This window comes from Fusarium poae, chromosome 3, assembly GCF_019609905.1.
Source record: "Fusarium poae strain DAOMC 252244 chromosome 3, whole genome shotgun sequence".
Classification (NCBI taxonomy): domain Eukaryota; kingdom Fungi; phylum Ascomycota; class Sordariomycetes; order Hypocreales; family Nectriaceae; genus Fusarium; species Fusarium poae.
The window spans coordinates 5,547,657-5,570,303 of record NC_058401.1 but is presented as its reverse complement, the minus strand read 5'-3'; the positions used below and the strand labels follow the sequence as shown (position 1 = coordinate 5,570,303).

Genomic DNA, 22,647 nt, shown 5'->3' with positions numbered 1-22,647 from the left:
TCTTGTTTTTGCAACTTGCAACATCGTTCTATCCTTTTTGCCTCTCTTGAGAGGCAGTTGAATATCTGTCGCTCGTTACAAAGTTCAAGGTGGTCTTTATAATACTAGAATGACACATATTGAGTTAAAAGTGTAAACCTCCCTTTTTAAGACTAATTAGTTAAGATATGCAATAGTAATTACATCGGATTTCATTGTATAAAACTACAAATACGTTCTTTTTAACCTTGTGTCAGTATAATAGTTATCTACGAGATAGTTAAAGCAGTAAATTTTTTCTCCGGCGTGGTTTAATCTGACTTACTATTCACATTGTTAACCCAGACCACCATTCAAATGCACACCTATCATGTCTTCTTTTGCGAAGACACTGCCACGAATCATTAAGTATTGCAAGTATACTCAATCATATCCCTGAATTTCCTGATCTTTTTAATAGAAAAAAAGATTTATTTTATTAATTTACTTATATACACTGGGTTCAACATTAGAGTTCGATGAAAACCTAGTGCTGGCAGGTGCCTCTCAACATACAAATTCGATAGCACAATTCGAGATTGGCCACCAACCTAGATAATCATCAGCGCCAGTCAACGCTCAGCAACAGGGCTACTTACCGCGTTGTTAACAGAGAAACTGACAATTAGATCGAATACCAGTATCTTAGCCAGTAGATGGGCTGGTGTTCATGTTTCACCATACCACCCCTCTCCAGTCTCAGGATAATCGTAACTGTTTGTTCCACGACTGTGGCCAGGCGGCTTTGCTTGCAGGTGAGACAGACGGACGGTATGCGCTTCTCACTTGGTGTATGTGCAACCAAGTGAGGCAAGGGAGTTTGGCTTTCTCTGGTGTGGTGGTGTGGTATTGTGCTATGCTATGTGTGGCTGTTTTGAAGCCAGCCAGCCAGTCAGGGAGTTCTTTCATCCTGACTCGAGGGACGCTCAGGTAACAATTGATTGTGGCGCGTGGCATCTATGTAGGACTTGGTATTCGTGGTCGGAATGTGACTGACACTCAATGCCATATCAGTTGACGATATGAGACCCTGCTAATCCAGGACGGGATGATAACAGACTTGTTCCAGGGACTAACTGTCACTGTCTCAAGCGGGTGGTAGCCCAATATAGCAAGTGATTTGACTGCGCTAAACTGAAACCTTATCGAATATTATTCTAGAAGAACTGAGTTGAGTCCTGGGAATTGGTATGACTAACCAAATGTTGTTGCCCTTTAGTCAGGTTTCTCTTGGCTCTGCTGAACTTGTTTAACCAAGCGTGCCTACCAACAACACGTAAGTTCAGGTATATATTACCATTTATTAGTGGAAATAACAACATGCTCGTTTCAGATATAGGTACCCGGGCTGTGATACGAACAGCAACAACGCAGACGAGATGCTATTGGCAGCATGTGTTCGTTGCAACGGAGATCACATGACTCTGCATGCCTACATTGAACCTCAAGGGTTAAAGAGAGATTAGGTGCTCTGATGCTAGTGCTCCCTGACGTCCACTCTAATTAGGAGGTACGTACAGAGAGTATCGACGACCCAGGCAAGACCCTCATCTCGCAGTGGGCCGGTAGTTGGCGAGTGGAATTGATTCCCTATATTTCTATCGGGCGTCAGGTTTGCGTTAGCCGCAGCGGACCCCTTATCCCTGGAGAGTTCTGGAGCCGAGTCGGTAATAAACGGATCTAGGACCACTTGATCTTGATCTGTCCAGGTAATTCAGTGAGGAAGCTTCAGCATCGACAAAGACTCACAGCACTCGAATCCTTCTATTCAGAGTAGATACGTATATAGCAAGTACCACAAAAAGGATAGAATTAGATGTTGGGGGGCGAACAGGACCAGGGGCAGAGGCTTGATCCAAGAACAGTACATAGTTGGCGCGATCTGTGGGTGGAGAGAGATGATACTACTGTGTAAATAGATCCTAGGCGACCCGACTCGAATAAACGGTCTCCTCTGGTTTCCCTGCAGCTCACCCCGTGTCCTGCAGGGCTCGAGCAGACTAACGAGCAGCTACGTAAATGCAGCAATGAGATAAACATTTGGGTTGACCATGAACCAGCCTATACTGTAAATGCTGTCACTTTTTAATCAACCGTGATTTGAAACATTAGTTTCTGTTGAAGACATGACAATTGTTTTCTTTCTCTCTTTCCTCTCTCTCTCTTTGGCTCTCCAAAAACAAGAACCTAATCCTTCAACTACCAATTCAAAGCTCCACATCCACAACCAATCTTAGCCAATATTTCCGGTTAACGAATGGCCTACGGACGTTCGGGCCGGAGCGAATTGACTCCCTCTCACTTCGTGCGAGATGTTTATTTATGTTACAGCTCGTGATTGATGCGATGCTCCCCACTACGAACTGGTGACGGGATATTCGCAGAATCATGGGTCAGATTTGACACATGCCAAGATAGTGAGATTCGCGGTAGTCCTCCTGCGAGGGATTGGGCTCACAAAATATGAAGCAGACTACTGGGTAGCAGAGAAGTTGGTCTCCTGAGTCTTAGGGTACAAAAATAAACAGCCTAAGAGGCCCGGCCTAAGTAGTATAAACTGACCTACTAATTTCGTTCCTTATGCCTCCAGCGGCCAATTCTTCTTGCACCCTGAGGGCAGACAACAAAGCAGGAAAAGAAAAAAGAAAGAAAAAAAGCAAAGTTTACAGAGTACTATGTATATTCTGCATTGATGAGCGTTGTAATGGTGTCGTGCGCGCGGCACAGTGCAGGCAGGGTTGGTCTGGAGCTGTTCCAAGTCAACTTTACGGGGGTGTGAAGGAGAGCTGGAGGCTGTAGCGCTATACCTACTTACTCTACCCTGCACCAGTACAGGCGAGGTGTCTGTCTATTTGTACGTAGGTACTGTAGATCCCTCCATTGGCAAACATTCTCCAATATCTGGGCAGCCCAGGAGATCGTGATGGCATCCGAAAAGCGCTTGTGTTACCATCATTGTCACGGTAGCTGTACAACGTTCGGAGAACGGCAGTAGGAGTTGTTGGGTCTGGCTGTAAGATATCAGGTTACTTACCGAATTAAAAGAGTCTGCATGTAGCCTTGGTTAGGAAGATGCAGCTTAATACTGGATGCTATGCTATATGCCGCACTAGAATAGCCCTCGAGTTTGGTATTGTTGAGAGTTTCTCGCTATGATAATAAGCAGTCTGACATTTTACCATACAGCTACTGATGCTATCGACAGAGATGCATGGCCAACCATTATAACACATTTGTGTGTCGTGCCACACAGCTCTCAGTACGATATGATCCCATGCAGTATGGGATCTCGTTTGTTTGGATATGTACTGTAGTCTGTATGTACGTGGTAGTAGTCGGCATGTAGTTACACCGCATATAGAAAAGTGTATATGGAATGAGGTTGTGTGAAAACCACGATATCGACATTTACCTGGTGCTGCGCGAGCTAGAGTACTTTTGAGATCGTGTTCTACATAATAGACAACCCAACGATAACCTAAAATGATTTATAAGTCTTATTGTTTCGACTTTCGATGGTAGATGATGTATCGAAGGGTTTGGTGGTTGACCAGAGCCAGGGGTCGAAGTTAAGCTTCAGGGTATTTTTTAGCATGGTTGGCTAGGGGGCCAAAGCCTTTGTTGGCCACAGTCACCATTCAACTTTGTATTACACCCGCCTGTGTGATTTACTTATTTGTAAAAAAAGATTTCGCATTAGACTTCGAGGGATACCCATATCAACTTATTTGTAAACTTCAAGGAACACCCACATCGAAATACTTATTTGTACTGGAAAGCATGGCCTTGTGGCCCTATGATATTATTTTTCTACCGAAAGTCTACTGTTTTAGAGCATCTCATTTCTTCATGAAATGATAGAACCTCTCATTGCTCGTAAACGAATAATACTTATTTGCAATTTTTTTTTTTAAATGAATACGATTGAGGTCATCAACAGAGCCCTCTGCCAGAGGACACAGATAAGGGTCTCTGTTAGGTCAGCAGCAATTAAAGTTCTATGAGTTTCTGACTTGCACCATGAGCATTGGCTGGTCTGTACCTGTCCACCATAACATCCAAGCCACAGACCAAAGCCTCAATTCTAACTGACAGACTCATCGAATACATACAGTGAACTCCAGTTGAGATCTGCAAGAAAGAGTTGGAAGGTACCTAGTAGGTACGTACGTTACGAATGTCTTACCTAACCGTTCCTCTCAACCCCTGCTTTTTCAATTCCATTTCCCCCAGGCGAGGGGAGAAGAGGAAAACACTGCAGGCTGACCGACGCACTATCCATCATCATCATCTCTTGTTCCCATTTTTTCCCCCACTGCACAGCTTCTGGCTTCTGCTTCTTCAACCCCCCGGCAAACTATAGACACACCCCCTCCTCTTTTTCTTTCCCCCGGGGAGCTGTCTCTCACCCCTTACTGTCAGGATGTCCCACCTTTTCTTGTCATCTCCCGTCCCCCATCTGCATCGTCACGCCCAGACCAAGCTCAGACAGCCCCAGCTTAGTTGGACTAGAGACAAGCCCTGACCTGGACCAGAGACAGGGACCCGTTGTTGACCCTATCACTTGAATTGCTTTGCTACCCATGGATACCCAGATACCCTGGGTTCATTTTGCCAATAAACGAGCCTCACCTAATTGTCCTACTCTGGGCCAGTCTCTTTGCTACCTTCTGATTTCTCCTGGTTACTAAATTGTTCATCCCGCAATATGGGACCGTGTTGTTTTAAACGGTAACTATCATTCCTGGTTGGCTATTGATGTAAGCTCACTCGTTCTCCGAAATGATAGATATGAGACAAAAAGACTTCTCTGATAATCATTCTTACTCACCTTTATCTTTATAACCTTATCCCAACCTAGATAAACTTGTGTATTCCTACAAGGCTTCTCGGGTGCATCCCCAGACCGCCCAATAAACACCAACAAGCGCGCTGCAGTGAATTGCATCACCTCACCTAATCCGACCACATAAAGGTAGCGGAGAAGCTGTGCGCCTACCGATTGGCTTCTACAGCATCTGTCCAATTCCCTATTGTTTCGGGCTAGGCAGTCCAGCACACCCAGCCCAGCCAGGCAGAGGAGCGCAACCCAACCCAAGCACCAAGTAGTACTTTGACTGTTCCCCTTTTTAGTAACGTCCGCCCTGCGCGTGCGGCTGAACCATTACGACGGACCGCATTGGCCTTCTTTTCTTCTTTCTTTGACCCTAGGAGATCCCGTGATGCTGGCTTTCGCTTGTTGTGACGAGCACAGCTGGATGCCTTTCTATGGCTAGACCTGAACTGACGTCGATACTGTTTAGAAGCCCCATGGCTGGTTATAGCTCTTATCGATCGGGATCAATGTTTTCTTGTAACGATTCCCATCTTGACAACGTTTGCCTACGAGACTGGAGAGAACCTAATCTCAGATACAAAGTTATAAGTATGTATCTGTAGGCTGTGACCAGTTAAACAAAGACTATATTCCCTGGCATTAGTATACATGTCACATCAACATTGTGTTGGTTGTTGGTTTGGCTGGGGCCTTGGGGACAGGTGCGTAGGCCATTGTAAAAGTTCCCGTCAGAAGGTGACAGGGCAATGAAATGGCGCTACAAGTCCTCGGGAACCCCCTTTTCCCTTCCCGCTCGGTCGCTTGCTCGTTTGTTTCTCTGAGATGGTCTAGGGCGATGGTGGTCCCCCCATCCCACTCACCAGGGCCAGGCCGTTTCGGAGCATGGCATGAACTCGGCTTGTTTTTTTTTTTCGTTTTGGCTCTTTAGTTCTTAGTAGCTCTGATTGCTGACTGTACATACAAAAGAGAATGGCCCGAAACACGTGGATGGTTTCCGGAACAGCTTAGCGGCGACTCCGGGCGAGCGGTGAAAAGATTTGCCATTCCTGTTTCCTGGTCGAGCCACCACCGCCTCGATCTGGAGAGCCACAGTGTCATCCAGCCTCCTCTTGGGTGCATCATCATCATCTCTCAACGGGGATTGTGCCGTAGTCACACAGCTCGTTTGTTCCTCGTCCCCATTATCTCCTGGTCACTATTTCTCGTTTATCTGTATCTGATACATAGGCAGGTACTTAGCAATATCAGGTGTGTATGTGCTTACTGATTGGATCTCTTCCATACAACACTCTTTTTCTTCAGGGTCTAGCGGTATTATAATCATCTACTTCATGTCGCTTCTTGGTATCATCTGAAAGGAACAATGTCCTGAACCCGTAGTCGCTCCCATAAGGAAACAGCAAATGCAGATCGAGGTCTCCTTTGCGTTATAACCCTATCACTCTGCTGCCGCTGTCTCACCTCCATCTCTAACCTCAATTGGCATACTCTGACAGGACAGCATCACATCACAGTATGTACGTACCTCGGCGAGCATCTTGGCACACATTTCAGATGCGCCACAGAGAGATGAGGGACGTGCGTGCGTTGCTGGATTTAATCGGTATCGTTTCGCTTGGCACCCCCGAGATGAACACCACGCCACCGTGCGTGCGCGACTTTGCTCGCTTCTTGTCAGTTGTTGGCATGTTTGTTGACAGTCATCAGTCCCACGCATGCTGCAACATCTGACAGCACCAAATTCCTGGCTCTACCACAGGACAGAAGCAGAACTCTACCGCCCTGACAGCTCGACTAAACGAAACGTTATTAATGGGTACAGTAGCCCTTTTCACACTGAACCCTCTTTATGACGTTTGCTCATCCGCCCCCTCTGCGATCAGCGTCAAAATGCACCGGAAAGTGTTGCGGCCAGCCGCGATGCAAGAGGCTGAATATTTATAACATGACCAGCGAAGAGGGATGTGTAAAATACATTGGACGAAAATAAGAGGGGATCAATGGTTGGGATGCTATCGGAAACTTTGAGTGAGGAAATAGGATAATTAATTCACCACGGTAAAAAAAAACAAAACAGAATCTTACAAGCGATTCAACTCGTCGATCACTACCGCTGTAGAGTTGCTTGTGAGTCTTGGGGCGGAGCGGAGGCTCTGAATACCTCCTTCGGTTGAAGCTTGCGGAACGCGCCACTGATCCGTCGCAGATGCCAGACTGCAGTGGAAGACAGGGACCTCGATGCTCCATAATTATCTCATACAGACAGACCTTACCTTAATGGAACTGCAAGGTGCTCGCAGCCAGGACAGGGCAGAGTAGGTACGTACCTGATGTGGGACGTGCCTGTACATATTAAACCGCCGCCACCAGTGAAGGTTGCCCTGGAGGGTGTGATTTGCCGGGTACAGCATCGGAAACTGAGAGTCTGAGTCTGAGGTGTGAGTTAACCTTGAGCGCGCGTGCGTTGAGTTGGGTGTGGGGCGTGCGAATGTTAGAGTCCAGTCAGTGTGGGTGGGTTTTATGCCCCATTCCACTTTACGCCGGCCGTGCGTTTAATATGCCCGCTACTCGTGGGTTAGGTGAGTTTGGATCAATCGGTTTGGTTTGCTCTCACGTCCTTTCTCCCCATCCCATCACATCCTGTCTGTACTCCTCACTTTCTTCACCTGCAACGCATTCCATGCCCGCGAAAGGCCTCATCCGTCGCGCCTTGGGTTTGTTTTGTATCTCTTCACCAAACCACTAATAGCTTCTACGCCTCGAATTGACCATTCCCTGTATAAGCTTGTTATTTCGTCACCCCATCCTCAGCTGCGGCTCTGTCGTCGCCGTTTATTTCGCCATCTCGCCCTTGTTACCCGTCGGGTCGGCTGGTGCAGTGACAGTTGTCATCAACCCATCACGGATCTTTCGAGCAGCAGCAACTGCAGCTGTCGCTCGGCTTCTGATTCACGACCGCGAAGCGTTTTAAACTTCTGCTATTAATTCGACTTCGCGTCTGTCGCACATCGGCTGTCGACCCCCCCTGCTGTAGCAGCCCCATCACCGCTTGAAGTGCCGACCAACATGGCGAACCATCACGCGTCGCCAACCATGATGCAAATGCAGCAGCATCAAGGCCAGGTGCCTCCACCACCACCTCCTCCTCCGCCTGGAGTCCAGCCCGCACACTTTGCGCCGTCACATCAGATCGCTGCTATGAATGAGGCTGTTTGGTTGCAGATAGGTCAGTTGTCGCGTCGCGTTCGCAACCCAACATGAACTGACATGCATTTAGGGAGCTACTCCGAAGTCCTGCGCAACCCAGACGAGGCCATGCAGGCTTACGAACGCGCGCTTCAGGCCAACCCGAATTCGACACAAGCCATGAACGCAATTGGTGTTTTGCTCAAGGGTCGCGAAGCTTTCGAGAAGGCATTAGAATTCTTCCGCGCCATCGTGCAGCTGGATCAGAACAATGGCGAAGCCTGGGGCAATCTAGGTATGTGTGTTGACTCGATGCGACGATGCAGCACTGACTGGTGTTTTAGGACACTGTTACTTGATGACAGAAAATCTGCAAAAGGCCTACGACGCATACCAACAGGCATTGGTAAACCTGAGGGACCCCAAGGTAAGGACGAAAATATGTCACTCGATCGATGAGAAAGTGGTCACTAATCGTGTAAATTAGGACCCCATGCTTTGGTATGGCATCGGCATATTGTATGACCGCTACGGAAGTTATGATTACGCTGAGGAGGCCTTCTCTCAAGTCATGAACATCCAGCCCGACTTCGAAAAGGCCAACGAGATTTACTTCCGACTCGGCATAATATACAAGCAACAGAATAAGTGGAATCAAAGTCTAGACGTAAGTTTCATTATTGTGCCCACTTTTGATGCGCGCAACTCACACATGTAGTGTTTTAAATACATCGTCAACTCTCCTCCCGGACCTTTGACTCAAGAGGACATTTGGTTTCAAATTGGCCACGTCCATGAACAACAAAAAGATGTAAGCAACAAACTGGGCTGGCCATTGTCGTACTATATCTAACCCGACCCTAGTTCGATAGTGCCAAGGCGGCCTATCAGCGTGTGCTGGACCACTCCCCGAATCATGCCAAGGTTCTTCAACAGCTTGGATGGCTACATCACCAGCAAAGTAACACGTATGAGAGCCAAGATCGCGCAATTCAGTACCTGGAGAAATCAGTCAATGCAGGTACGACATGTCACTCAAACCCAACTATCGCTGACTATACTAACATGCGAATTAGATAATCAGGATGCGCAGAGTTGGTATCTCCTAGGTCGATGCTACATGTCTCAACAAAAGTATCCTAAAGCCTACGAGGCATACCAGCAAGCCGTATACAGAGATGGAAAGAACCCAACATTTTGGTGCTCCATCGGTGTACTGTACTACCAGATCAACCAGTACAGAGATGCTCTCGACGCTTATTCCAGGGCTATAAGACTGAACCCTTACATCTCTGAGGTCTGGTATGATCTGGGAACATTGGTATGTCTTCACATTCAATTGTTAGTCTTGTGCCGTGCGTTAACCTGTTACAGTATGAGAGCTGCAACAACCAAATCGCCGATGCTTTGGATGCCTACCAACGAGCAGCTGAGCTTGATCCTAACAACCCTCACATCAAGGCAAGACTACAGCTTCTTCGCTCTGGTGGCACAAACGGAGGCCCTCCCCCTGCTGCTCCCCAACCCGCTGATGTTCACCCTCAAGCTTACCAGGCGGCTGGCCCCGTTGGTCCTCAATGGGGAGGATCAACCCAACAGCCACCGGCTGCTGGACCACCACCACCACCACAGGGCCCAGGAGAGAACTGGGCAGGCAGACTCTCCAACATCAACCCTCCGCCTCAGCCACCAAACCCCTATGAAGCCCGAGGTGGTGAACAATTCCGTGGAGGACCAGCACCACCATTGCGACAACCAAGCCCTCAACAAGAGCAGCTTCGCCAACCTTACAACGATCCTAGTCGAGGCGGCCCACGCCGTGGCCAAACACCCCCTCCCCCTCCTGGCCATCAGTACTCCCAACCGCCTCATGCCCCCCCTCAGGCTCAACCTTCTGCTCCACCCTCGGAGCGCCGCGTCGCGAACCCTAGTTGGGTTGGAGCAGCACCCTCAGCATCGGCATCGGCACCTCCGTCGAACAACATCAACGGTCCTAACGGTATGGCGCCTTTCCGACCTACCAACAGCCCTCGCCCAGATGGCCGACCCGTCCACGACAACCGCATGCCTTCTCCCAAGTCAGCATATCCCCAGCATCAAGCACCTCCACTATACAATCAGCACCCCGAGATGTCTACCCCCGGTAACGAGAATGGACCCCCAGGACCTGCCGGCCCGCCTGGTCCACCACCACCTCCGCCTGCTGTGGCTGAGGCTGCCATGCAGAGGATGGATGACAGGCCGCCCTCAGTTGGACCCAAGAGGATGCGAGAATGGGAGGAGGAATCTACTGCCAAGAAGCAGGCCAACGAAGAGAACCGGGTTCGCCTTGATGACGTCCGTCACCGAAGAATGTCTTCACCTCCTCGTGATTACCGCCGCAACTCGTCTGAAGCCCGACGTCCTGAGGATGCTCGCCGGCCTGAAGAGTCACGTCGTGAAGAGCCTCGCCGACCCGAATCAGCTCCTCGCCATGCCCCCGAGAGTTACCATCCTTCCGATGCTGCTCATCACCCTCCCAGCCATGCTTCTGGTCCTAGCCATCTACCTCCAATGCAGCAAGGACCTCCTACTCCTATGTCCGGGGTCGTTCACGAGAAGCCTCCAGTTGTGGCAACTCCCAAGGAGGAGCGCCCACCTAGTCTTGAGCATGCCCCTCCTGTTCGTGCAGCCCCTGCTTCTGAGCCCGAAAGAGCAGCTAGGAAGATGGAAGTTGATGAGGACTACGACGACAGTGGAGAGGATGAAAAGAAAACCACTACCATCGTTACCAATGGCTCTGCTCCTGGCTCTGCAGCTGGAGACGCTAAGACATCAACTCCTGCTAACGCTGGTGTAAACGGAATTTCCGCCGCTCCAAAAGTTGAATGAGTTATAATTTGACTTGTCACTTGTTCGTCATGAGTTGAAGATTTTTTTACCTGCGCCGTCTAGTCTTGTGTTTTTCATGTATACCACCATTTCTACTACCGGGGGCATGGGTTTCTTTTGTGCGGATGGAGAGGCTTGAGAGACAATTCAAAACCGAGGGTCATGCCGGGGTTATGGTTTTTTGTTATCTATTTTGGCTACGACGTCACTGGCGAACAAGATCATTATTATGCACAATTAATTTCCTAACTCGAATCAAGAAAAACTCAGTTGTATCCATCCGTACTCTCACTTGACTTCGTAATACACTGAAGAAGTATGCATGAAAATTTGTAAATCTTGTCATCAATTCGTCAAGACTCAAATCTGATAAAGGGTGAGTTTTAGCTCAAAAAGAAATATCATAATAGGTACACTGAAGAAGTATACATAAAAATTTATAAATCTTGTCATCAATTCGTCAAGACTCAAATCTGATAAAGGGTGAGTTTTAGCTCGAAAAGAAATGTCAATATTGAAGAAACCTGTTGACACTTCAATAAGGCATTATTGACAGGTAATTACAATATTTTGAGGAGCACTACCGAGTCTTAACAACACCAGCTGGGAAAAAACACACGTGATAATAATGAGGGCTCTTTTTCGGTGAGCGTTTCGGTGAGCGAATACCCTTTCGGTGAGCGTTCGGTGGAGATTTTAGCAGGGCCAACAAGAAAAAACGCACGGGCCACCCACGAAATCCGAACAGTTCGCTTAAAATTCGCCCACACTTAATTTCATTTATCACTTCTTCTCCCAGGCTTTGACAAACTCAGGTTCATACTAACCCCCTCAAACCACACAGCACGCCCAAGATGAGTGTGAGTGCAGCCTGTAGATGATAATGGCTTCAATTCTCAATACTGACGACGTTTACAGCACAGAAAATACGAGGCGCCGCGCCATGGATCTCTGGCTTATCTGCCCCGAAAGCGTGCCGCTCGTCACCGTGGAAAGGTCAAGTCGTAAGTATTTTCTATCACTTCAGAAGAAAAAATATAGTCTTTTGGGCAATACCTCCCAGTCGCAATAACAATAGCTAACGCATTGGAATTAATAGCTTCCCCAAGGATGACCCCAAGAAGCCCGTCCACCTGACTGCCGCCATGGGTTACAAGGCCGGTATGACCACCATCGTCCGTGACCTCGATCGACCTGGCGCCAAGGCCAACAAGAAGGAAGTTGTGGAGGCTGTTTCGATCGTTGATACCCCCCCAGTACGCTCAATGCAGCCCGCTTGGCTATGTGCCTATGGCTAACATCTTTTAGATGATCGTTGTTGGTCTGGTCGGCTACATCGAGACCCCCCGAGGCCTGCGATCCCTCACCACTGTTTGGGCCGAGCATCTGAGCGACGAGCTCAAGCGCCGATTCTACAAGAACTGGTACAAGTCCAAGAAGAAGGCTTTCACCAAGTACGCCAAGAAGCACTCCGAGAACAGCGGCGCTTCCATCACCCGCGAGCTCGAGCGCATCAAGAAGTACTGCACCGTCGTCCGTGTCCTCGCCCACACCCAGATCCGAAAGACTCCTCTCAAGCAGAAGAAGGCTCACCTGATGGAGATCCAAGTCAACGGTGGATCCATCGCCGACAAGGTTTCCTTCGGCCAGGAGCTCTTCGAGAAGCCCGTCGATGTCTCCAGCATCTTCGAGCAGGACGAGATGATTGATGTCATCGCCGTCACCAAGGGTCACGGATTCGAAGGTGTCACTGCTCGTTGGGGCACCAAGAAGCTTCCTCGCAAGACTCACAAGGGTCTCCGAAAGGTCGCTTGTATCGGTGCTTGGCATCCTTCCCACGTCCAGTGGACTGTTGCCCGTGCCGGTCAGCGGGGTTACCACCACCGAACCTCGGTCAACCACAAGATCTACCGCATTGGTAAGGGTGACGCCGACGACAACGCTGCCACTGAGATCGATGTCACCAAGAAGACCATTACTCCGTACGTAACCCCTGCTCTATGTCTTTTTACCAATCCAGTTGCTAACATGTCACAGTCTTGGTGGTTTCGTCCGCTACGGTGAGATCAAGAACGACTTCGTCATGCTCAAGGGCTCTATCCCTGGTACCAAGAAGCGTGTCATGACCCTCCGAAAGACCATGTTCCCTCAGACCTCCCGAAAGGCCCTCGAGAAGGTCAGCCTCAAGTGGATCGACACCTCGTCCGAGTTCGGACATGGTGCTTTCCAGACCCCTGCCGAGAAGAAGCAGTACCAGGGTACTCTCAAGAAGGACCTTGCCTCCGCTTAAAGCGGCGGCTTGTTTCTTTTCGTGTCTTAACCAATCATTCCATTGCATCGGTGTCAAGGGTTGGTTCGTTACGCCTTGCGTTTAGGCTGGGTCAGGTATGAACTGGCATGGAGCATAAAAAAAGTCCAGCTAGAGAGGGATGGTGATCAAAAATTCTAACGAGATTCCCAATGTTAATATGACTCTGCCTTGCATATCTTGTGAAATTCTGGTGAAATAATTGCTCTAAAACTAACACATTCATCGCTTTTCCTATTAAACTGTTACCTATCAGGAAGTATGACAGGTCCAGCAGACAATGTTGTGATTGTTTCTATCCGAAAGTATTATGCTCAGGCACAGAAAGTTAACTTTGTTGAACCTTGTTGGAAAGCATGGCCTTGTGATCCTATGGTATTGTTTTTCTACCGAAAGTCCACTGTTCTAGAGCATCTCACTTAATGGAATGATGGATAAGTCTCAATAATTCATAAATACCCAGGTATAGAATAGGCCTATAAAATGCTGGATAGATTTCAAGCTACCATTTTACTCCAGACATTTGGTTGGATCGCCAATGTTCATGGCACGATGTAAAGTGATGTTTCCTGATATATTCCTGTTCCTACACTGTAGGCGACAATATCGGCCAACATTCCATTTCCTAGCAATAGCATAAATAACATACTTTACTACTAAATATCTCATCTTAAACGCTTATGATAAGCAGAGTCCCAGTAAGAAACACAATTTAGCTCTCGACAGAAAGGGCCTTGGCACCAATGAGCTTTCCATCAGCATGCGAAACAACCCAATATTCTACTCTCGTGGAGTCTCTTGTTACTTGATAGACTCGCACGTCGTTGCCCTGAGAGGCTTCGCGGACAGCCTCGATGACGTCGGTGTATTTGCCGTGGGAGTCCCAGCTCAGAGGGTCGAGGATCTGGATATCTGCCGAGTCGGGAGAGGAGTGGCCAATGAGCTTGGCGAATTCGGCTTTCGAAATGTCAGTATATGGTTCTAGATCAAGAGGTTGTCTTCCTTACTCTCTGTAGGTAGACCATTACTGCCCTGCCATTTGAGAGACACCTCCTCGAAGGGCTCGTCTGCGTCAGATGTATAGACGGCCTTTTTGCATACATCGACAATGGCCTTGTGTACCTCAGCACCGTGGTCCTTTGCCTTGAAAGTTGTCCTATCTTGTGTCGAGGCGCTTGCGCCGGTATCCTGGTTCGCCTTGTTCAAGAAGGCCATGTAATCGTCGTCGTTGGACATCTTGAGGGGTCGTGAACTGCTGAGTAGTCGCTGTGAAGGTCGGGAGAAGTTTGCTCGAGTGAGAATATCTTGCTTGTGAATAAGAAGAGAGCCAAGCTCCAGGTTGGTGAAACGTCTAAGAGGGAATCTGAATGACATTGGGAGCAAGAGAGATCTCAGGCATAAAGACAAGCACAAATGCATGCGGGTGCAAGTTTGGGGGAGTGGGGGTGACGTCAGGTTTGAGATTCCCAGCAGGGGTGTCTTAGCCAACCAGAATGCTTAGATTGATGACAGACTATAGTACATATGTGATCACACTTTCTTGCAAGACACAAGACAGGTGGACATGCCATGTCGTTCTTTCATAGTCCAGATCTCCTCAGTCGACCAAGGAACTTGGCATCCTTCAAATCCTCCATGTCAATACCAAAGAGATTGGCATACATGGGCGCCAAATGATGAGGTCCACACGGCCGAGCATCGCCGCTTGCACGTCTTTTGTCGATGAAACTATTTAGAAGAGCACGAACAGCGTCCTCAAAGTTTTTACCTTGCTGTAATACCAGGGTTTCGAGATCCTGATCATCGGCGGTTTCAGTGTATCTCCCGAGTTCAACATCTATAGCTGCAGCCTTGACTATCGCAGCTTGGGTCTCGTCAAAATATGGAGCACTGATATAGTGTTCATCGGTTGTAGAATTAATGCGCTTGGCTGAGTTAGGATCTTTTGTGACGCTGAGGAAGTCGTATATAAGAACTCGGATTTTGTATCCCATTATTGGATCTGTCGCTATAGTAGCGGTGGTAGTCGCTGTATTTGGTGCGGTTGAGGATCTTCCAACATCAAACGATCTTGATAAGGGTGGCTGATTTGATGCCTTGCCCGCACCCTTTTTGTTCTTTCCCCCCATGATCACCGCTGGTTAATACACTTGATAGGTAGGTAGTGTGATAGAATGTCGCGTTGGAGAGAACGAGGAAGAAAAAAGGCTTGGTAGAAACTGACTTGAGACGCGGAAGAGATTCGAGCGAACATGCGTAGAGGAGGGCTCGTTCTTGTATGATAGGTACTCCTGGCTTTTTTTTTTTTTTTGGCTTTTTCTTCTTGCTTGCTTGAAAGGTAAGAGGAAACGAAATAAAATCGCAAACTTGAAGGGCACTTGTAGGCTGTTTAAGTTCGGCGCCGAGTCACAAGTTGATTAGAGTTGTCAGGCTGCCAGGCATAAGAAGTATAAATCCACGACAAAAAGTATCTGGAGATAGAGAACACATGTCACTTTGTTCATTTTCTTTATTCATTTCTCATAAGTACTATCTACGAGTACGGTATCATGATATCCCCCAGCTCCCAAAAAGGCTAAAAAAGAATAATACACTTGTTCGACCAAACATTGAAAACTGGCCAGTAAATACAATAAGTACATAGAATCAAAAGATCTCTTCTTTTCCAAACCCACTTATTCTGTACGCAACATGTCTGGTGGCACTGGAGAGTCCCTCTTCAGGCCAGGCCCACCAGCATTATTATCTGGCAGGAGGAGCATATCTGAGCTTTCCCCATCGTCCTGCTGGGCTATCGGCGTCTTGATGTCCAGATCCATCTCTGCAATCGTGTGGCGGGATTCTTCTGGTATTGTGAGGCAGCTACTCGTGTCGGACATTTCGACATCGTTGCTCTCAGATATGATGCTATCCAAGCTTTCAAAACTATCCGTGCTCGGTGTCGGGGTTGTGAGAAAAGTGAAGGGAGGAGACCTGATGGCGGTCACAGGCGTCTTAATTTCATCAGAATCCTTAGCTTTGGCCGCCCCGGCCCTCAAAGCAGCGATAGACCCTCCCACATACTCATCATCATCGTCTTCTTGTCCGATTGTCCATACCCAACGACGCTTCTTCTCCTTCTTCTTTCGCTTCGAAATGCCCCTCGGCCCTGTGGGAGACATGGGCGAACTAGGTGTACTTGGAACACCCAGGCCCGTCATCCTACGACGCATATCCTCAAAAGGTCCAGGAGTTTGCCCACCATCCTGAATCTCGTTAGGCATGAATGCGAGAGCCAAATCAATGGCATTTTGAGGCTGTGGAGGGACACAAGGCGGAGAGTGAGGTGAGGCCTCTTCCACAAGTAAGTCAATGTGAGACTTTGTGTACTTGTTTGTCACAATCTCCTGAGTCAGAGGGTTGTTGTAGCACACTCGTCGATTTGCCTTGTCCTGAAGACGTCGTGACTGCCGCCGGGGTGAAGGTGGAGGAATGGCAGTAGGTGGTGGAAGAGGCGAGTTGCGCAAGATGCTGTGAAGTGAGCGCGGATGTGTGTAAGGCGCTTGTATAGTCAGTTCCGCCAGAGATGTTGGGCGAGAAAGCGTACGCTTCTCGACATGTAAGTGAGATTTGTGGACTGGAGCCGCAGATATATCAGCAGGTGAGAAGCTAAAGGCTTTGCTGTTGTGAGGATCGACTGGCCCAGCAGAAAGGGGAGGTGTAGCTGTCATAGTGCTGGGGTAGTTGATTTCTAGCCCCGGGTGTGGCGAGGGCGCTGTATCAGATGAGGGAGTCTCAGGATAAGAAGCGACATAAGGAGTGACAACTCTGTATTTTGGGTCCTGGCGTTCCACGGGAGTTTCAAGACTGAATGCTTGGAGGGTGTTGATGGCAGTGATAGGCTCAGGCAGGGCTGGAGTAGCCCTTTCAATGGTGGTGACATAGACATTGGATAACGTATTAAAGGCAGTTGGGTCTTTCGGGTCAACGGCATAACTCCTTGATGATCTTGTGGCCGGGCTACATGATGTCTTGATCTGAAGGGAGAGCCGTGGCTTTTTGGGAGGAGCTTGAGAAGAGGCCATGATGCTGGCCAGACCTGGTCGATGAAGGGGCCAAGGGGACTGATATACCAAACACTTGGGGGGAGAGATGAGCTGCCAGATTGCTCTCACACTGTTGCAGGTGGCTGGGTCTATGAACCAACAGGCAAGCAATGTTGAACAGGTCTAGCCGAAGACACTGTTACCGAGAGACTGGAACCGTCAGGGATCAGTAAATTGATATAATGTCAAAACGCAGAAACAGCACGAGCAAACAACCTAGAAACGAGGACATTGCGTCTATATAGGATGATAGACATTGAGACATGCATCACACTGGGTCAATTGTGGGCGGGGAGACAGAACCAGGGTAATAGTCCTTTCTTTGACCCAGTCCCCGGACCTAAACAAGCGCCCCTAGCCATGCATGCAGTGTGATAATCCTCTATGGCGTAGACGCGAAAGTTGGAGGGTTGAGGAGGATTTTGCCCTGGGAACTCTGACCTGACGGATATGTCACTGAGGCGTGCTGTGGTTGGTTCGTTACACCGACTTGGTGGAAAACGTTGGAGGCGCAAGCGCCCAAGTAGAAGTGTGATCCCGGTAAGTTTCCAACCAGGTCCAATCACGCGGCTAAGAGATCGGCTCTTTTACTCACTCTGGCGTCTATGCAAGAGGGCTGTCATTGTTCCCCCTCCCTCTGGCAGTGGTAGGTTCGTGCTTGAGGAATTGAGAATGGTTGATGGTGATGCCTATTGACAGTCAGAATAAAGCCCATCGTGCTGAGGTGGACAATAGGTCTGTGATAGTTGTTTGTTGAGAACAAAGAACTAACGTTTGTGGGGACGTTGCTCAGCCATGCTCCAAGCCATGATTCAGACAAGGCCGGTCCTTGTTCTCGAAGTCTCAGCCATGCTCTTTGAAATTACATTCATCTTGAGCCGACAAAGGTGAGTATATTCCCAAGAGCAATCACGTAAGGGCTATGAGCAGTCCAGAATCAAACAAATTGCGGTAAGCATCTCTGTCGCGATGCACGTATCTCAATGCTGGGAGCTGATGTCATTGGAGGACCAGACAGCCTTCTTGTAGCGAATGAAGCACTCGCTTGGGCGGCTACAGCTTAACTGTGGATGGCCGAAGCGACGTGGTAATGTTTGCGCGACAAGGATCACAGCGAGGGATCGGAGTACTATGTAGAGAATTTGAAGCGAAGTAGAAGTAAGTGAGTGACTGGGCCGCAGACATCAATCAATTGGTCCTGCGGGTTTAGATAAATTCTTATCATGTCCAGCCAAGTAGATATCGCGTCTATCTGTCTCCGTTTCCGTTTCCGTCTCCGTCTCTGTCTCGCGCAAAGCAAGGGTGAGGTATTGGCGTTTGCAGGAGGATCGATGACTGACATATCGCCTACTTACTTTACTGGCTTGACCATGCATGCCCACCGCTATATGTATAATTCGTGATGGTGATTTGTCGGGGCGCGCTTATGGAGAGTTGATGCAATAACAAAGAAGTTATATCAACATTTGATGTCTCAGTAAGCATCCCAGCTTTGAAAACACTTCATGGTCAACGTGATTCAAGTGGTGACAGAACTGATTGAAAGGATCAATTGGAAAATATATGCAAGTCTGTGCTGTAAGTCACACCCATACCTCCCTAGAGGTAGGTTCCTCGTAGATGCCCGGATAGGAACGCATCGACACCTCAGGCATAGATTGGCAGCAGCCTCAACAGGCAGAGAGACAGGGAGGGTCTGTCTGGACTACAGTTACAGTATCGTGAACAATGAACCGCGTGAGAGACTTCGAAATATTGCAATTAATACAACTCTACTTTGTCTTTCTCTACTCTCTTCCTATCGATTAACTCATTGTCTATTCGACGGTGAGCTTGCAATTTTGAAGCGGCGTTTTGCGCGAAATCCACACCTTTACAACTCCGATTGACCTTGGAGGTCCTTTCTCAATTCTAGACTCCTAATCTCACACAGTCTACATCCAACCTGAAACAAACTTACTTATACCCGCGGCCTCTTCAGACTGCCAGTCAGAATAGAGAATGGAGCCGCCCAGCAAGAAAAGGCCTCGGCGGAATGATGGCCGAATTATACTACAATTCGTTCGTTGCGGCCATCCCATTCTTTCACAACAATGCTGACCTAGCGAACAAGGATTACGATTGTTTCTACGCCCAGGTCGTTGAAAACAAGAAACCAGAGCTAAAAAAGTTCCCTTTAGGCGTTAAACAGAAGAATTGCCTGGCAACATGCAACTACAACGCTCGTGCCCGTGGTCTCACAAAGCTCATGTCCGTTTCCGAAGCCAAACGCAAGTGCCCAGACCTCGTCCTTGTAGACGGTGAAGATCTCACACCCTTTCGTGACATGAGCAAAACATTATTCAACTTTTTCAAAACTTTCTCTTGGAACAACAAGGCCGAGCGTCTAGGATTCGATGAGGTGTTCATGGGTATGTTATTGTGTTGTATCTAATTCAAATTCCAATACCGACACTGACCAGGCTCGTCGCCGTATAGACGTAACCGACATCATCGAATATAACCTTTCCTGCCTCAATCTAGAATTTCTGGATAATTCCTTCTTTTTTCTTTCTAAAAATGACCCCGAACGGGGCTTCCGGTGCGATCTAACGAGTATCGCAGGCTGTGTTGAAGGCACAGCCTCTCCAACCCCTGACTCAAAAAGTCCAGCTTATTTACGCCTCGTATTAGGATCGCATCTCGCTCAGTTCCTACGGCTTCAAGTGGAAGAAAAATACGGGTTTACCAGCACCTGCGGCATCTCGACAAACAAGATGCTAAGCAAGCTTGTGGGTAGCAAGAATAAGCCTCGCAATCAAACCACACTGTTAGCGACTACCGAAGATGGGGTGATTGCCTTCGTAGACGCCCATAAACTGCGAAGGATACCGGGGCTAGGATTCAAGATTGTTCAGGCGCTAGGAACACATGCTGGAGCTGACATGAGTAAAGGCATATCCGAAATTCCAGAGTTGAGTGATAACCCTGTCACCGTTGCCAATGTCCGTCTCCATCCCAGTATCACGCCCGCTACTATAGAGACTCTCTTAATGGGACCTGGAGCAGAGAAGGGGGTAGGTGCACGGATCTGGGGTCTGCTACATGGAGTTGACGGAACTGAGGTCAAGGAGGCCAGTGACGTGCCAAGTCAGATTAGTATCGAGGATACTTACAAGGGCTTGGATACCATGGCGCAGATTACAGAAGAACTACACAAGCTATCTTGCTCTCTCGTTCGTAGAATGAGAGTAGACCTTCTTGCAATTGAGCCTGGAGCAGACACTCTGGGGACACAAAAATGGATTGCTCGACCCAAGACTTTGCGCTTGTCACTCAGGTCTTGGGCATATTTGCACGGCGCCCAAGGGCAGGCATATGGTCGAGTCTCTCGTTCGGGACCAATGCCAAACTATGTGTTTGACGTCAAGGATGACATAGAACATATCGCAGAAAAGCTCGTTCTTGATTCTCTGCTACCGTTGTTACGACGATTATCGCCAGAGAAAGGACAACGGTGGAACTTGCAGATGCTCAACCTCTGTGTAGCTAATATGGTAGTTGGTGCAGCGGATGACAAAACGGGAGCAGGCAGGGATATTTCTGTCATGTTTAAACGTCAAGATGAAGTACTGAAGCCTTTTCAGATAAAAGAAGAACAAGACGTTGGACAGGTTGGCGACCATGAACATCCTGTGTCAGAAGGCGAGGATGAGGATGGCGAAGACAATGACGATGATTGGGATATGGGGGACAATGTATCATGCCCTCTTTGCGGAAATTCTATTCCGATGTTCGCTGTACCGGCGCACCAAAGATACCATGAAATGGAAGGATGTTGAAATCGATATGAATCTGATAGTCGCGCTTCCTGGCAGAATCTGGGACTCCCATCTCTTGCGTATGCCCTATCAGAAACATTAACGATGAAGCTTTTTGTAACGTTCCAAAGCGGAAAACGAAACGCTCTAATCCATCACCACCTATTTAGCGAAATATCCGCACGGCCCATATCGTGCTCGCTCACCGATGGCTCGACCGAGATATGGTCACACAACACTCTGATTTGTACATGGATTAGCCACGATGCACCGGACAGCAAAGCCGAAGTAACGTGCGTCACGATCAAGAACTTCAGTGTCTAGATCCAGTCACGATTATGGCTATAGAGCTGGAATTACACCCTATGGCCATATGCTGCACTTGCTGCTGCTTACCCTCAAAAACCTGTAAACCATATGTTTGATTGGACTCTTGATATCTCTTCCAATTTCTTTGGGACCCAACACTGAACATCTTCCGTGTTCAAGTAACACGGCGTTACGGAGTCGCAACCCCTCTTCGTCTCGAATCAGAGGTAGATATGTATCTTTTGTTGTTGCTCAATAGTTACGATGAACAATTCTGAAAGACCACGGTGAGCAGAATGTAGTGAGTGATACGAGATGAAAGATGGCAGCAAACATAAAATTCTGTCGAGTTACACATAGTTCTTTAGTAGCATGCAAGATATTGGTGCATGTAGCCGAGCTGGAGGGATGGATATTCTCACTAGAATTCCTATATGCATAATACAGGTACTTGAGTAGTAGGTAGGTAGACAGGCAGAAAGGGATGTAAGTAGGATAAGTGAGGCTAATGACTCCATTTGCATCGTACATTGTGACACTGCTGTATCCATGATTCCCCCATCCCATTCTAAAAGCAGATGAGATTACCTACCTACCTACCTACCTACCTAGGTACTAAGATAAAGAAGTGGCCAAACTGGCAGGAGAATCGGCTGCCAGTGTCGGTCACATCCGCCTGCCAGCTGGCGAGCACTGCCAAAAGCGCTGGTGAAGCATCGTCCTCTCAAGGTGCACTGCATGCATTCACTTCTACCTACCCGCCGTCTTTCCTTCCCTTCATCCTTCCTTTTCTTTTCGTTCTTCCAACCACCTTGCACTTCCATTTCGTTCTTTCATAAATTAACTGCGGCTTCCAACATGCACACCGAAAAGGATATTGAAGCAACTTCGCGACTGCATCTGTATCTCTCCTTCCGTTTTGCATGCAGCATTCCTTCTCCTTCTTTGTAACTGCCTTCTTCCATCGACTCGGATCTTTTCCATCTGTTTGTATTCCTTCTTTCGCTTTTCTGATTCCCTTGTCGGTCTTTTCACTTCATTGTTCACTCATCTTTGCTATACCACCTGCATACGCTCCAGCCAAAGTGGCTCCCTGTTTACGGCTTCTGTTTGACATTCACTTACTGTGAATGAGATACCACTTCGCGAGCTGCATTTCTGCCTGCGAAACAAAGAAACGCCAATCATTTGCATCTGATGGCTTCTTCTTCTTCTTTTCACTGGCATTTGAAG

General features: G+C 48.2%; 7 protein-coding genes across 7 annotated transcripts; 4 read left to right on the top strand and 3 right to left on the bottom strand.

Annotated features, from left to right (window-relative positions):
- Window positions 1-7,921: 7,921 nt before the first annotated feature.
- FPOAC1_009278 (uncharacterized protein) lies at window positions 7,922-10,912 on the top strand (the record flags this gene model as incomplete). Its single annotated transcript, XM_044853708.1, has 8 exons — window positions 7,922-8,081; window positions 8,133-8,336; window positions 8,386-8,468; window positions 8,529-8,708; window positions 8,760-8,852; window positions 8,906-9,062; window positions 9,118-9,362; window positions 9,416-10,912. 8 exons carry the CDS (start codon window positions 7,922-7,924, stop codon window positions 10,910-10,912), a joined length of 2,619 nt encoding a protein of 872 aa, XP_044706378.1.
- Window positions 10,913-11,766: 854 nt separating this feature from the next.
- On the top strand, window positions 11,767-13,202 carry RPL3 (60S ribosomal protein L3; the record flags this gene model as incomplete). The annotated part of the gene is made up of 5 exons (XM_044853707.1): window positions 11,767-11,772; window positions 11,831-11,916; window positions 12,012-12,168; window positions 12,221-12,894; window positions 12,950-13,202. The coding sequence occupies 5 exons, from the start codon at window positions 11,767-11,769 to the stop codon at window positions 13,200-13,202; spliced, it is 1,176 nt and encodes a 391-aa protein (XP_044706377.1).
- Window positions 13,203-13,932: 730 nt separating this feature from the next.
- FPOAC1_009276 (uncharacterized protein) lies at window positions 13,933-14,594 on the bottom strand (the record flags this gene model as incomplete). The annotated part of the gene is made up of 2 exons (XM_044853706.1): window positions 13,933-14,177; window positions 14,228-14,594. 2 exons carry the CDS (start codon window positions 14,592-14,594, stop codon window positions 13,933-13,935), a joined length of 612 nt encoding a protein of 203 aa, XP_044706376.1.
- A 206-nt stretch (window positions 14,595-14,800) lies between these two features.
- FPOAC1_009275 (uncharacterized protein) lies at window positions 14,801-15,214 on the bottom strand (the record flags this gene model as incomplete). The annotated part of the gene is made up of 1 exon (XM_044853705.1): window positions 14,801-15,214. The coding sequence occupies one exon, from the start codon at window positions 15,212-15,214 to the stop codon at window positions 14,801-14,803; it is 414 nt and encodes a 137-aa protein (XP_044706375.1).
- Window positions 15,215-15,895: 681 nt separating this feature from the next.
- FPOAC1_009274 (uncharacterized protein) lies at window positions 15,896-17,284 on the bottom strand (the record flags this gene model as incomplete). Its single annotated transcript, XM_044853704.1, has 1 exon — window positions 15,896-17,284. The coding sequence occupies one exon, from the start codon at window positions 17,282-17,284 to the stop codon at window positions 15,896-15,898; it is 1,389 nt and encodes a 462-aa protein (XP_044706374.1).
- A 2,022-nt stretch (window positions 17,285-19,306) lies between these two features.
- FPOAC1_009273 (uncharacterized protein) lies at window positions 19,307-19,808 on the top strand (the record flags this gene model as incomplete). Its single annotated transcript, XM_044853703.1, has 3 exons — window positions 19,307-19,366; window positions 19,419-19,716; window positions 19,768-19,808. The coding sequence occupies 3 exons, from the start codon at window positions 19,307-19,309 to the stop codon at window positions 19,806-19,808; spliced, it is 399 nt and encodes a 132-aa protein (XP_044706373.1).
- A 253-nt stretch (window positions 19,809-20,061) lies between these two features.
- On the top strand, window positions 20,062-21,126 carry FPOAC1_009272 (uncharacterized protein; the record flags this gene model as incomplete). The annotated part of the gene is made up of 1 exon (XM_044853702.1): window positions 20,062-21,126. The coding sequence occupies one exon, from the start codon at window positions 20,062-20,064 to the stop codon at window positions 21,124-21,126; it is 1,065 nt and encodes a 354-aa protein (XP_044706372.1).
- Window positions 21,127-22,647: the final 1,521 nt, after the last annotated feature.